The sequence below is a fragment of the Cebus imitator genome, unplaced genomic scaffold (assembly GCF_001604975.1).
Source record: "Cebus imitator isolate Cc_AM_T3 unplaced genomic scaffold, Cebus_imitator-1.0 Scaffold300, whole genome shotgun sequence".
In the NCBI taxonomy this organism is placed as follows: Eukaryota; Metazoa; Chordata; class Mammalia; order Primates; family Cebidae; genus Cebus; species Cebus imitator.
The window spans coordinates 566,623-578,795 of NW_016107615.1; the positions used below are offsets into that span (position 1 = coordinate 566,623).

The 12,173-nt window shown below is 34.9% G+C and overlaps 1 protein-coding gene across 4 annotated transcripts in view; it reads left to right on the forward strand.

The window, feature by feature from the left end:
• The window catches only part of NAALADL2 (N-acetylated alpha-linked acidic dipeptidase like 2), a 1,349,309-nt gene that overhangs the window by 410,101 nt on the left and 927,035 nt on the right, over window positions 1-12,173 (forward strand). For 2 of the 4 annotated variants that reach the window (XM_017502843.2, XM_017502845.2), the window contains exon 1: window positions 10,420-10,590. The exons of the other annotated variants lie outside the window; for them this stretch is intronic. In XM_017502843.2, the coding sequence (XP_017358332.1) occupies window positions 10,548-10,590 (43 nt within the window). In that variant the 5' untranslated portion in view covers window positions 10,420-10,547. Of the gene's footprint in view, window positions 1-10,419; window positions 10,591-12,173 lie in introns of those variants that run through there. 4 annotated transcript variants of the gene reach the window in all.

Genomic DNA, 12,173 nt, shown 5'->3' on the forward strand with positions numbered 1-12,173 from the left:
TTAGTAGAGACGGGGTTTCACCATGTTGACCAGGATGGTCTCGATCTCTTGACCTCGTGATCCACCCGCCTCGGCCTCCCAAAGTGCTGGGATTACAGGCGTGAGCCACCGCGCCCGGGCGTCTCTATTATTAAACACAATTATAGGCATACCCATTTTTAGACTGCATTCTAGCCTGGGCAATAAAGCAACACCCCTGTTCTCTCTCCCTCTTCCTCTTCCCCTTTCTTCCTCTCCTTCATTCTTTTTTTTCTTTCTTTTTTTAAAATTATTTCTCTTTCTTTCTTTCTCTCTTTAAAAATAATAATAATAATAATAATAGTAATAATAATAATGACAACTTCAGTAACTGACCTTACAAGTTAAACCTGCAACATTAGTTACTTTCCATTGAGTAGCTCATAAGTGATATTCTCCAACTGAGTGATAAATGGTAGTATATGAAATACTATCTTTTTCCCACTTTCTTTTTGAAATCACTTAAGAGTGGGATTTTGGAAACTTGACTAGGTTATGTGGTTGAACATAATGTTTATTGTTGTGCCATGTAAGTTTCTTAAAAATGTGCTCAGTAATTTTTACAGAAATGGCTCAAGAGGCATATTGAGGATTCATTCCCTGTGAGCCTTTGAAGCATCTGAAAATCTTCATGCTAATTTTATAATTATGTCAGTTTCATTTTCATAGCTTTTCAGTGAAGTTCTTTAATGAGGTTCACCAATGCCTTTTTTATTGTTTGTGTGTGTGTGTGTGTGTGTGTGTGTGTGTGTGTGTTTTAAACCACAGTCATGTGTCACTTAACAATGGGGATACATTCTGAAAAACATATCTTAAGTGATTTTGTTGTTGTGTGAACATGATAGAGTGTACTTCATAGAACAAACATTATAGAGTATAAAAATCTAGATGTTATAGGGTACAACAATCCTAGGTTATACAGTATAGCTTACTTAATATCTAGTGTATATGGTATAGCCTATTGCTCCTAGGCTATAAACCTGTAAAGCATGCTACTATACTGAATATTGCAGGCAATTGGAACACAATGATAAGTATTTGTATATTTAAACATATCTAAACATGGAAAATGTACAGAAAAATGTGACATAAAAGATTAGAAATTGTACATCTGTATAGGACCCTTTTGAATCTTGCAGAGTTGGAAGTTGCTCTGGTTGAGTCAATAAGTGTGTGGTGAATTAATGCAAAGAACTAGAACATTACTGTATACTACTATGGACTTTATAAACGCTGTAAGCTTAAGCCTACATTTATAAAATATATTTTTCTTTCGTCAGTAACTTAATTGACTGTTGTATGTTTTACAAACATTTTTTTTTTCTTATTCTGTTGTAATAACATTCAGCTTAAAACACAAACACATTGTACGGCTGTATAAAAATATATACATTTTGTATATTCTTATTCTATGTTTATTTCCATTTTTAATACTTTCTTAAAAGTTTCCTTTTTTTTTATTATAAATGAAGATGAACCAAGCATGGTGGCTCATGCCTATAACCCCAGCACTTTGGGAGGCTGAGGCAGGTGGATCACGAGGTCAGAAGTTAAGACCAGCCTGGCCAAGAGACCAGCCTGGCCAACATGGTGAAACCCCATCTCTACTAAAAATACAAAAATTGGCTGGGTGTGGTGGCAGGCACCTGTAATCCCAGCTATTAGAGAAGCTGAGGCAGGAGAATTGCTTGAATTTGGGAGGTGGAGTTTGCAGTGAGCCGAGATTGCGCCATTGTACTCCAGCCTGGGCAACAGAGCAAGAGTCTCTGACTAAAAAAAATGAAGATGCAGACACACACCTTAGCCTAGACCTACGCAGGGTTAGATCATCATTATCATTGTCTCCCACCTCCACATCTTGTCCTGCTGGATTTTCTATTTCTTCAAAATTGTTGTAGCTATTATTTTTTATTGGTTTGTCTTTTAATCTTCCTACTAAATATATGAGTATTTTACACACAACGTTAGAGTATTCTGTATTTCTCTGTCACTTACCTTTACCAGTGAGTTTTTGTACCTTCAGATAATTTATTGTTGTTTGTTAACGTACATTTCTTTCAGAGTGAAGAGCATTTTTTGTAAGACAGACCTGGCATTTACAAAATACCTCAGCTTTTGTTTGCCTGGGAAACTATTTTTCCCTCATGTTTGAAGGATAATTGTGCTGGATATAATATTCTAGGTTGGAAGTAGTTTTTTTTCCTTTAGCACTTTGAATATTTCATCCTACTCTAACCTATCTTGTAAGATTTCCACTGGGAAGTCTGCTGCCAGACATATCAGAGCTCCTTTCTAAGTCATTTGCCTCTTTTTCTGCTTTTAGATTAAAGATCCTTTCAGATTAAAAACAAAAGCAAGATTCAATTATATGCTACCAACAAGAAATTCAGTTCACATGTGGACATACATAGACTGAAAATAAAGGGATAGGAAACACATTCTATGCAAATAGAAGCCAAAAAAGAGCAGGACTGCCTATATTTATGTTAGATAAAGTAGATTTTAAGACAAAAACTGTAAAAAGAGACAAGGAAGTATTATATAATGATAAATAGGTAAATTAAGCAGGAGGATTAAAAAATTGTAAATATTTATGCTCAGAATGCTGGTGCACCCAGATACATAAAGCAAATATTATTGGAGCTAAAGATAGGGACCCCAATACTATAATAGCCAGGAACTTCCAACAAATGCAGACTGCACATTCTTCTCCTAAACACATGGAACATGGAACATTCTCAGTGACTGACCATATGTTAGTCCATAAAACATGTCTTGATTTAAAAAAAAACCTGAAATTAGATCATGTATCTTTTCTAACTGCAGTGGTATAAAACTTGAAACCTATAACCAGAGAAACTTTGGAAACTATACAAACACGTAGAAATTAAACATTATGCTCCTGAATGACCACTGGCTCATTGGAAAAGTTAAGATGGAAGATTTTTCAATTCTTCAAACAAATGAAAATGGACACACAATATACCAAAACTTATATGACACTGCAAAAGTAGTAGTAAGAGGGAAGCTTAAAGCAATAAATGCCTTCATCAAAAGTACAATAACTTCCAATAAATAACCTAATGATTCATCTTAAAGAAGTAGAAATGCAAGTGCAACCAAACTCAACATTAGTAGAAGAAAAATAATAACAAATATCAGAACAGAAGTAAATGGGATTGAAACAAAGACAAAAGCAAGGAAACAAAATGGTTTTTTTTGGGGGAAAAATAAACAAAAGTGAAAAAGCTTTAACGAGACAAAAAAAATCAGAGAGATGTAAATAAATAACATCAGAGTTGAAAAAGAAGACATTACAACTGATAGTTAAGAAGCTCAAAAGATTGTTTTGACCAACTATACTATGAGCAACTATATACCAATAAATTGGAAAACCTCAAAGAAATGGATAAATTCCTAGACACGTCCAACCTACCAGGACTGAACCATGAATAAATTCATATCCAGAGCAGACCAATAAAAAGTAGTAGGATCAAAGGTGTAATAAAAAGCCTCCTATAAAGGAAAGCCCAGAACCTAATGGCTTGACTGGAGAATTCTATCAAACATTTAAAGTAGAGCCAATACCAATTATTCTCAAACTATTTCAAATAATTTAGGAGGAGGAAATAATTTTAAACTCTTCCTACAAGGCCAGTATTATTCTGAAACCAAAACCAGGCAAAAAACAAAACAAAATAAAACAAACAAAGCAAAACAAAACCAAAAAAGATAACTACATGCTGCTATTTCTGATGATCATCAACTCAAAAATCCTCAGTGAAATATTAGCAAACTGAATTCAACAACACGTTAAAAAGATCACTTTTCAAGAACAAGTGGGATTCATCCCAGTGATGAAAGGATGGTTCAACATATACAAATCAATCATTGTGATACATTACTTTAAGAGAATGAAAAATCTATATGATCATTTCCATAGATGCTAAAAATGTACTTGGTAAAATTCAACATACCTTCATGATAAAAACTCTGACAAAACTGGGTATAAAGGAACAAGGCTCAACATGATAACTACCATATAAAACAGAACCACAGCTAGTATTATGCTGAATGGGAAAGCCTGAACGCCTTTTTTTCTAACATCTAGAACAAGAGAAGGATGCCCACTTTCACCACTTTTATTCCACTTAGTAGTGGAAGTCTTTGCCAGAACAATTAGACAACAAAAAGAAATTGGAAAAGTATTAAATATATCCTTCCTTACAGATGTTATAGTCTTATATTCATAAAAACCTAAGTACTCCACCAAAAAAACAGTTATAAGTAATAAACAAATTCAGTAAAGTTTCAGGATGCAAAGTTAACATACAAAAATCTGGCATTTCTTTTTTTAATAATGCATTTTTTAAGACTATACTTTAAGTTCTGAGGTACATGTGCAGATCTTGCAGGTTTTTACATAGATATACATGTGCCATGGTGGTTTGCTGCATTCATCCCCCTGTCATCTACATTAGATATTTCCCCTAATGTTATCCCTCCGTAATCCCCCCAACCCCTGTTATCACTCCCCTAGCCTCCCCACCCCCTAACAGGCCCTGGTGTTTGATGTTCCTCCTCTCTGTGTCCATATGGTCTCATTGTTCAACACCTACTTATGAGTGAGAACATACGGTGTTTGGTTTTCTGTTCTTGTGTCAGTTTGCTGAGAATGCTGGTTTTCAGCTTCATTCATGTACCTGTAAAGGACATGAACTCATCCTTGTTTATGGCTGCATAGTATTCCATGGTGTGTATGTCCACATTTTCTTTATCTAGTCTGTCATTGATGGGCATTTCTATATGTCAACAATGAACTATCTAAAAAGAAACCAGAAAAGCAATCCTATTTACCATAGCTGTAGATAAAATTAAATACCTTGGAATAAACTTAACCAAAGAAGGGCAATACTTCTATAATAAAAACTATAAAACATTGATGAAAGAAATTGAAGAGGACGCAAAAACATGGGAAGATATTCCATGTTCATAGATTGGAAGAATCGACATGGTTAAAATGTCTATACTGCCCAAAGCAATCTACAGATTTAATGCAATCGTATGAAAATACCAAAGAAATTCTTCACAAATATGGAAACAATATTCCAAAATTTATATAGAACTACGGAAGGCTGAGAACACCCAAAGCTATCCTGATCAGAAAGAACAAAGCTGAAGTCATAGGATTACCTTACTTCAAATTATACTAGAAGGCTACAGTAACAGCATGGTACTGGCATAAAAATGGATGCATAGACAATGCAACGGAATAAACAAAACCCAGAAATAACTCCATATGAACACCATGAACTGATTTTCACAAATGTGCCAATAACATAAATTGGAGAAAAGACAGTTTCTTCAATGAATGGTGCTGGAGAAACTGGATATCTATATGCAGAAAAATTAAACTAGACTCTTATCTCTCATCATGTACAAAAGCAAATCAAAATTGGTTAAAGACTTACATCTGGCCAGGCATGGTGGCTCACTCCTGTAATCTCAGAAGTTTGGGAGGCTGAGGAGGGTGGATCATGAGGTCAGGAGATTGAGAACAGTCCTGGCCAACATGGTGAAACCACTTTTTAATAAAAATAAAAAAAATAAAAAAATAGCCAGATATGGTGGTGCACGCCTGTAGTCCCAGCTACTTGGGAGGCTGAGGCAGGAGAATCACTTGAATCCAGGAGGAAGAGGCTGTAGTTAGCCCTGAGATCATGCCCCTGCACTCCAGCCTGCGTGACAGAGTGAGACTCCAGGAAAACAAAACAAAACAAAACAAAAAAACCCCAAAAAACAAAACAACAACAACAACAAAAAACACCTTATCTCTAAGACCTGAAACCATAAAATTGCAAAAAGAAAATTTTGGAAAACGCTTTAGGAAATGGATCTGGGCAGAAGTTTCTTGAGTAAAGCTTCAAAAGCAGAGGCAACCAAAGCAAAAATAGACAAATGGGATCACATCAAATTAAGAACCTCTGCAGAGCAAAGAAAACAATCTACAAAATGAAGAGACAGCCCACAGAATGAGAGAAAATATTTAGAAGCTATTCATCTGATGATTAATAACTAAAATATATAAAGAGCTCTAACAACTGCATAGCAATAAAAAAATCTGATTTAAAAACGAGCAAAAAATTTTAATACGCATTTTGCAAAAGAAGACATAAAAATGGCCAGCAGATATATGAAAAAATTCTCATCATCACTAATCATCAGAAAAATGCAAATCAAAGCCACAATGTTATATCCTCTCAACCCAGGTAAAATGGTTTTTATCAGAGATATTGGCAATAATGGATGCTGGTGAGAATGTGGAGAATGGGTAACCCTGATAAACTTACTGGGAATGTAAATTATTATAGTCACTATGGAAAACAGTATGGAGATTCTTCAAAATATGAAAAATAGAACTACCATATGATCAAGCAATCTCTTTTCTTATCTGTGTTTCTTTACTTTGAGACTCTTTTTATTCACCCTTTCTGATGATAATAATTTTATTCATTTTTACAAAATTCATTGAAGGCTGAATGTGTGCTAGGAACTGGGCTAGGGACTAGGAACATGATGAATACTTAAAGTGTCTTTGGCATAACAGATTGCAAGGAGAGAAACTGTGTGTGTGTGTGTGTGTGTGTGTGTGTGTGTGTGTATGTGTGTATGTGTGTGTGTGTATATATATATAATCATCTCTATATATACACACACATGCATATATATATATATATATATAGAGAGAGAGAGAGAGAGAGAGAAATACATATATATGTATATATATATAGAGAGAGAGAGAGAGAGAAAGAAGTAAGAGAGAGTGTGAAAGATTCTCACTCTGTCACTCAGACTGGAGTGTAGGGGTGTGATCATAGCTCACTGCAGCCTCAAACTTCTGGACTTAAGCAATTCTCCCACCTTAGTCTCTTGAGTAGCTGTACTACAGGCACACGCCATCATCCCCAGCTAATTTTTGTATTGTTTTATAGACAGGCTTTTGCTATGTTGACCAGGGTGGTCTTGAACTTTTGAGCTTAAGTGATCCTCCCACCTCAACCTCCCAAAGCGTTGGGATTACAGTTGTGAGCTACTGTGTTTAGTCTGAGAAATAATTGAGAAGTACAGTAGTCTTCCCTAATCCACACATTTGCTTTCCACAATTTGTTATTAATGATCACTGTGGTCCAAGGGTGTTAAATGGAAAATTTTAGAAACAATTAAAAATTGTAAAACTGTGCGTCATTCTGAGTGGCATGATGAGATCTCATTCCATCCTGCCTATGTTGTGAATCATCTTCTCTTCAGTTTATCTACATTGTAGAATGCCTGTTAATCACTTAGAATCCATCTCAGTTGTCAGAGGGACTTTGATGGTATTTCGGTGCATGTGTTAAACTCTTACATTACTTAATAATTGTTCCAAAATGCAAGAGTCATGATGCTGACAATTCAGATAGAGAGAAGCTGCAAAGTGCTTTCTTGAAGTGAAAAGATCAAAGATTTTCTTTTTTAGATGGAATCTTCCTTTGTTTCCCAGGCTGGAACGCAGTGGTGCAATCTCGTCTCACTGCAACCTCCATCTCCTGGGTTCAAGCGATTCTTCTGCCGCAGGCTCCCGAGTAGCTGGGACGACAGGTGCGTGCCACGGCACCCGGCTAATTTTTGCATTTTTAGTAGAGACGAGGTTTCACCATATTGGCCATGCTGGTGTTGAACTCCTGACCTCATGATCTGCCTGCCTTGTCCTCCCAAAGTGCTGGGATTACAGGCAAGAGCCAGCGTGCCGGGCCGAAAGTTTTGACTTAATAAGGAGAGAAAAAATTATGTTGAGGTTTCCCATATCTGCTATGGGAACATACCTTCTATTTGTAAAATTGTGAAGAAAAAAAGAGAAATCTATGCTAGTTTAGCTGCCACACCTCCAACTGCAAAAGTTACAGCCACGGTGTGTGATAATTGCTTAGTTAAGATGGAAAAGGCATTAAATTTGTTGGTGGAAGACATGAACACAAATGTGTTCCGATTGATGTCATTTGGGCTTGGTACTACATGTGGTTCAAGCATCAACTAAGGGTCTGGGAATGAGGATAAGGGGTACTACTCTTCCAGTGGTATAATGTGATAAGAGCCATGGTGAAAAGGAAAAGTTTAGAATTGTTAAGGGGCATCTGGGAGCACATTGAAGGGACCTCAACTTAGATTGAATTCAAGAAGAATTTCTGCATATGAATTAAGCAAAAGGGAGGAGAAGAAGCTTTCTAGGCATGTACAAAACTCACCAGATATGTTTAAAAAAATGTCCTGGAAGAAATCTTCCTGGCATGCACAAAGGCCCAGAAAGGAGAAAGAAAATGTGTGTGTGCATGACACTTCATTAGTATTGCAACTGGTTCAGTTATACTAAATGAGTATTTATATTACTTTCTGTGAAGTTACAAACTTTTGACCTTTCCGGTGTTTATATTTTTATGGTTTTTGGTTATTGTTTAAGAATAGGACTTGTCTATTCTACTTTCATTGTAATTTACCACATGCTATAATTCAGCTCATAGATAATGGGTGCTTTATAACTGTTATTGACTAATTTTAGTGCTTGGGGCAGGTCTGTAAATATATTTTCAAGTTTGTCATAATGAGTGAGGATTGATATGTGTGTTGGTCCTTTTAAGAGGAAGTAAGAATGTGATGATTACAGTGTTTTATTGGCAAATATTCAGTTTCAGGTTACTCTTGGTAAAGTATGTAGCATAGTATATGTGTATTACAGAATGCAATTGCTCTAGGCAAAGGGTTATTTATTCTGGAACAAACCACAACCCACATTTTAAATCAGAGGCTTCTGGCATTATAAAGATAGAATGGGTTTTCAATGGTCCAGCTCTCTCATATTACAGATGACGAAACTGAGACCCAGAGAGGTAATAAATGAAAGAGACAACTCTCAATTGTGATCAGATTTTTTAAATGTCGTGTTCGGCTTTATTTCTAATACTTTTGAGAAAAACTTCTGTAGGTGTTTGCCATTTCTGTTCTTTATATAACGTATATAATTAATTACTGCATTAGTAAACTACCATACATAGTATTAATATATAGATTTTTTTCAAACTGAAAAGCAAAGACCTATAAAGAAAGGAGCTTGAGCTTCATATACATATATATGTATAACTATAGCCAATATATATATTAGTTGCAGTTAGACTAATAAAAATATGTTTTATATGTTATATATGTTTGATATGTAATACATAATTATAATCAATATATTATACAATACATAATTTGTGAAATAACATATATAAATATAAATATACATTTATTTATTTACTGGTCTAATGTCAGCCAAAGTTAAGGAATTCTAGAGGGAAGAAAGTGGAGATTGTTATTTATTCTGGGTGCCTTATGAGGGACAAAGCTTAAATAAATTGCCTTAATTTTGTGTATCTTTCCTTTCTCACAGACAAATGAATATTTAAAGATACATCTCCAATTTGTTGCTCTTGTTTGCTGGAAATTATTTTTGTGGAGGTACAACTGTTAATCTAAGTTAATATTCGCCATGTTTCTATTAAAACGGCAATACAAATACCACGAGTCTCCTTTTACAAATGAGGACCTTGAGGCACTTCAAGATTAGTTTTTTTTAATGTCTCTCAGTTAATAAGTAGCATAACTGATGTCAGTACATGATCTGGGACATCAGTGCTCCAGTTCAGCATTCTTTCCACTCATCAGAAGAACAGAGGAGGGAGAGAAGGAAGAAGAAGAAGGAAAAGGAAGAGGAACATTAGAAATTTGTTTTATTTATTGTTCATTATTCACAGTGTTTAACACAGTCATACATTGTTGTTTTCAGTCTTCATACTAATCATATATACTTCATATATACCAGGTATTATTCCACTTTACAGTTTAGGAAACTGAGTCTCAAAGAAGTTATATTCTTATAGTCACACAGTAAGTATTAGAGATACTCTAAAACCTGTCTTTACTTATAGTCACACAGCAAGTATTAGATACTCCAAAACACTGCTGCACAAAACTGATTCCCATGCTGTTCCTTATTTCCCTATGGTTTTAAAAAATAAATTTTGTATAATATACTTTAAATTTTATTTCTTTAGGGAAAGTAGATTAGAAACGCTCAAAAACAAAGAGACCAAACTCTGGCGGTGAAGCCTGGTGTACTGGTAATATCAATGCTCTTTTAGGGGAAAATATAAATATGTTTCTGGACTAAAGTGAAAGTAGAGAATTAAAAATTAATATCAAAACCAAAACAAAGCAATGTTTTGTGAAATACACTTTAATAGCCACACAGTGGATCAAAAGATATGATCTCACTTCATAGTAAAACAGGTCCTGCAAGCCCAGGTAACTCAGGAAGCAGAATGGTAATTATTCACAGAAGAAAGCAGGCAGTATACTGTTACAATACTACAGTTGAAAGTCAGAAGGTCACAAAGCTAGCAGGGTAAGTGACACGACTTGAAACTGCTTGGCCCTCTTTAAAAAGAAATAGTAAAATGGGAGAGAATGAAGCAAATTTACCTAACACATCTTTGCAAGGTAAGTACCAACAGCCTGTGAAATGTTCCCAATCAGAAACTTAAGCAGCGTTGATTACAAAGTGTGCGTTTGTGTGTGTGCACACACGCGTCCCTGCATGTGTGTGTTCAGGTGCCTTAGCCCTGTTTTAAAGATTTTTTGTTTGTGGGTGAGAAAAGAGATGGAGATGGTTGAATCAGAGGAAGCATGTTTTCTCGGATGTTTACAAAGACTCAGGCAACCCAGAATCACAAATTTGGTGGAGGGTATGGAGAGCTTTATCCTTAATCCCCAGTATAATTTTGAAGAAATTGTGTAACCAACTTCCAGTACATTTTCATGCTGGACCTTTTCCAACATTAACAGAATCTTGATTTTTGTCTCCACCTGTGGAATGTATTGGTAATTAAGTTTAACATCTCTGGGGTTTACCAGCTAAGTTTCCTTGTAATTAACCACTTTTTTTAAAGGTAGAAAATGAGGGTCAGGGGACAGCCTATCAGTTAGGAGGGTGTGGTTTATTTTGTAGGTGTTACTTAATCAGATACCTTTGTCCTTTGAAAGGACTAACTTTGTTGACATTGGCTGCACTAGGTATCTCTGGTTAGAGGCTTGTTGACAGAAACATTCAAATTCAAGGTGGCTCACATTTCAGATTTTTGAGTAAGAAAAGTTCTTTCTTAAAGAAAGAAAAGAAAGTAGATATTGTGCCTAATACATATTTGTTATAGACTTCTAGAATACTGTGAGATGGCATAGACCTGCATAGTCCTAAAAATATATCACCTGTTTTATAGTTAAAATACTGTATTTTTCTTTCATTTCGTTAGTGTTTTATCTGTGTAGCCTGCTTGAGAATCCCAAAATCATTTTCTTAATCTCTGCATATTTCCTAAAAATCTTTCTTGAAAATACTGTGTAAAATGCTACTATGAGGCATTTTTAATTTAAAAGATTAATTTTAAAAGTCACCTAATAAATTCTATAAAAGAAAAGCAGTAAAAGGCTCATTTAGCATAATGAGAATAATTTATTTGTATATGTCTTATACACAAATGATATTATTTACAAGATTATAACATATTCCTTATTTGTCTCTGATATTTTTCCCTTGGAAAGGTGTATAGGAAGCATCTAGGTTCTTCCAGTTGTTCACATTATAATGGTTTTACATAAAATGTATATTACTGTTTAGCAACCACCTAAATTGCCTATCCTAGGTTGTGTGGGTGCATTACCTGTATTCAGAATCAAAATAAACTAAGGAGTAACCAGGCCTCTTTCCACTTTGCTCATTATCTCTCTTTGTCTTAAGATCATAGGTAATATTTTTTAATTGAATCCCAGATTGTGTGTAGATTTTGTTTTTGCTTCTTATTCTCTGGTACTTTTATGTATGTTTCTGGTAATGTATATGTTTCACTGTGTAAGGGTAGCCTTCCCTTTCCTCTATCCATATATATGTATAAAAATACAATTACTTTCGGAATTATTAATCAGAAAACCATACACAAAATTTAACACAAGTCCCATAGTAAATAATTTGGTGTGCTTTAAGTTCAAGAACAATGTGCCTAATCTGTAAGTCTTTTGTAGTTGGGGAG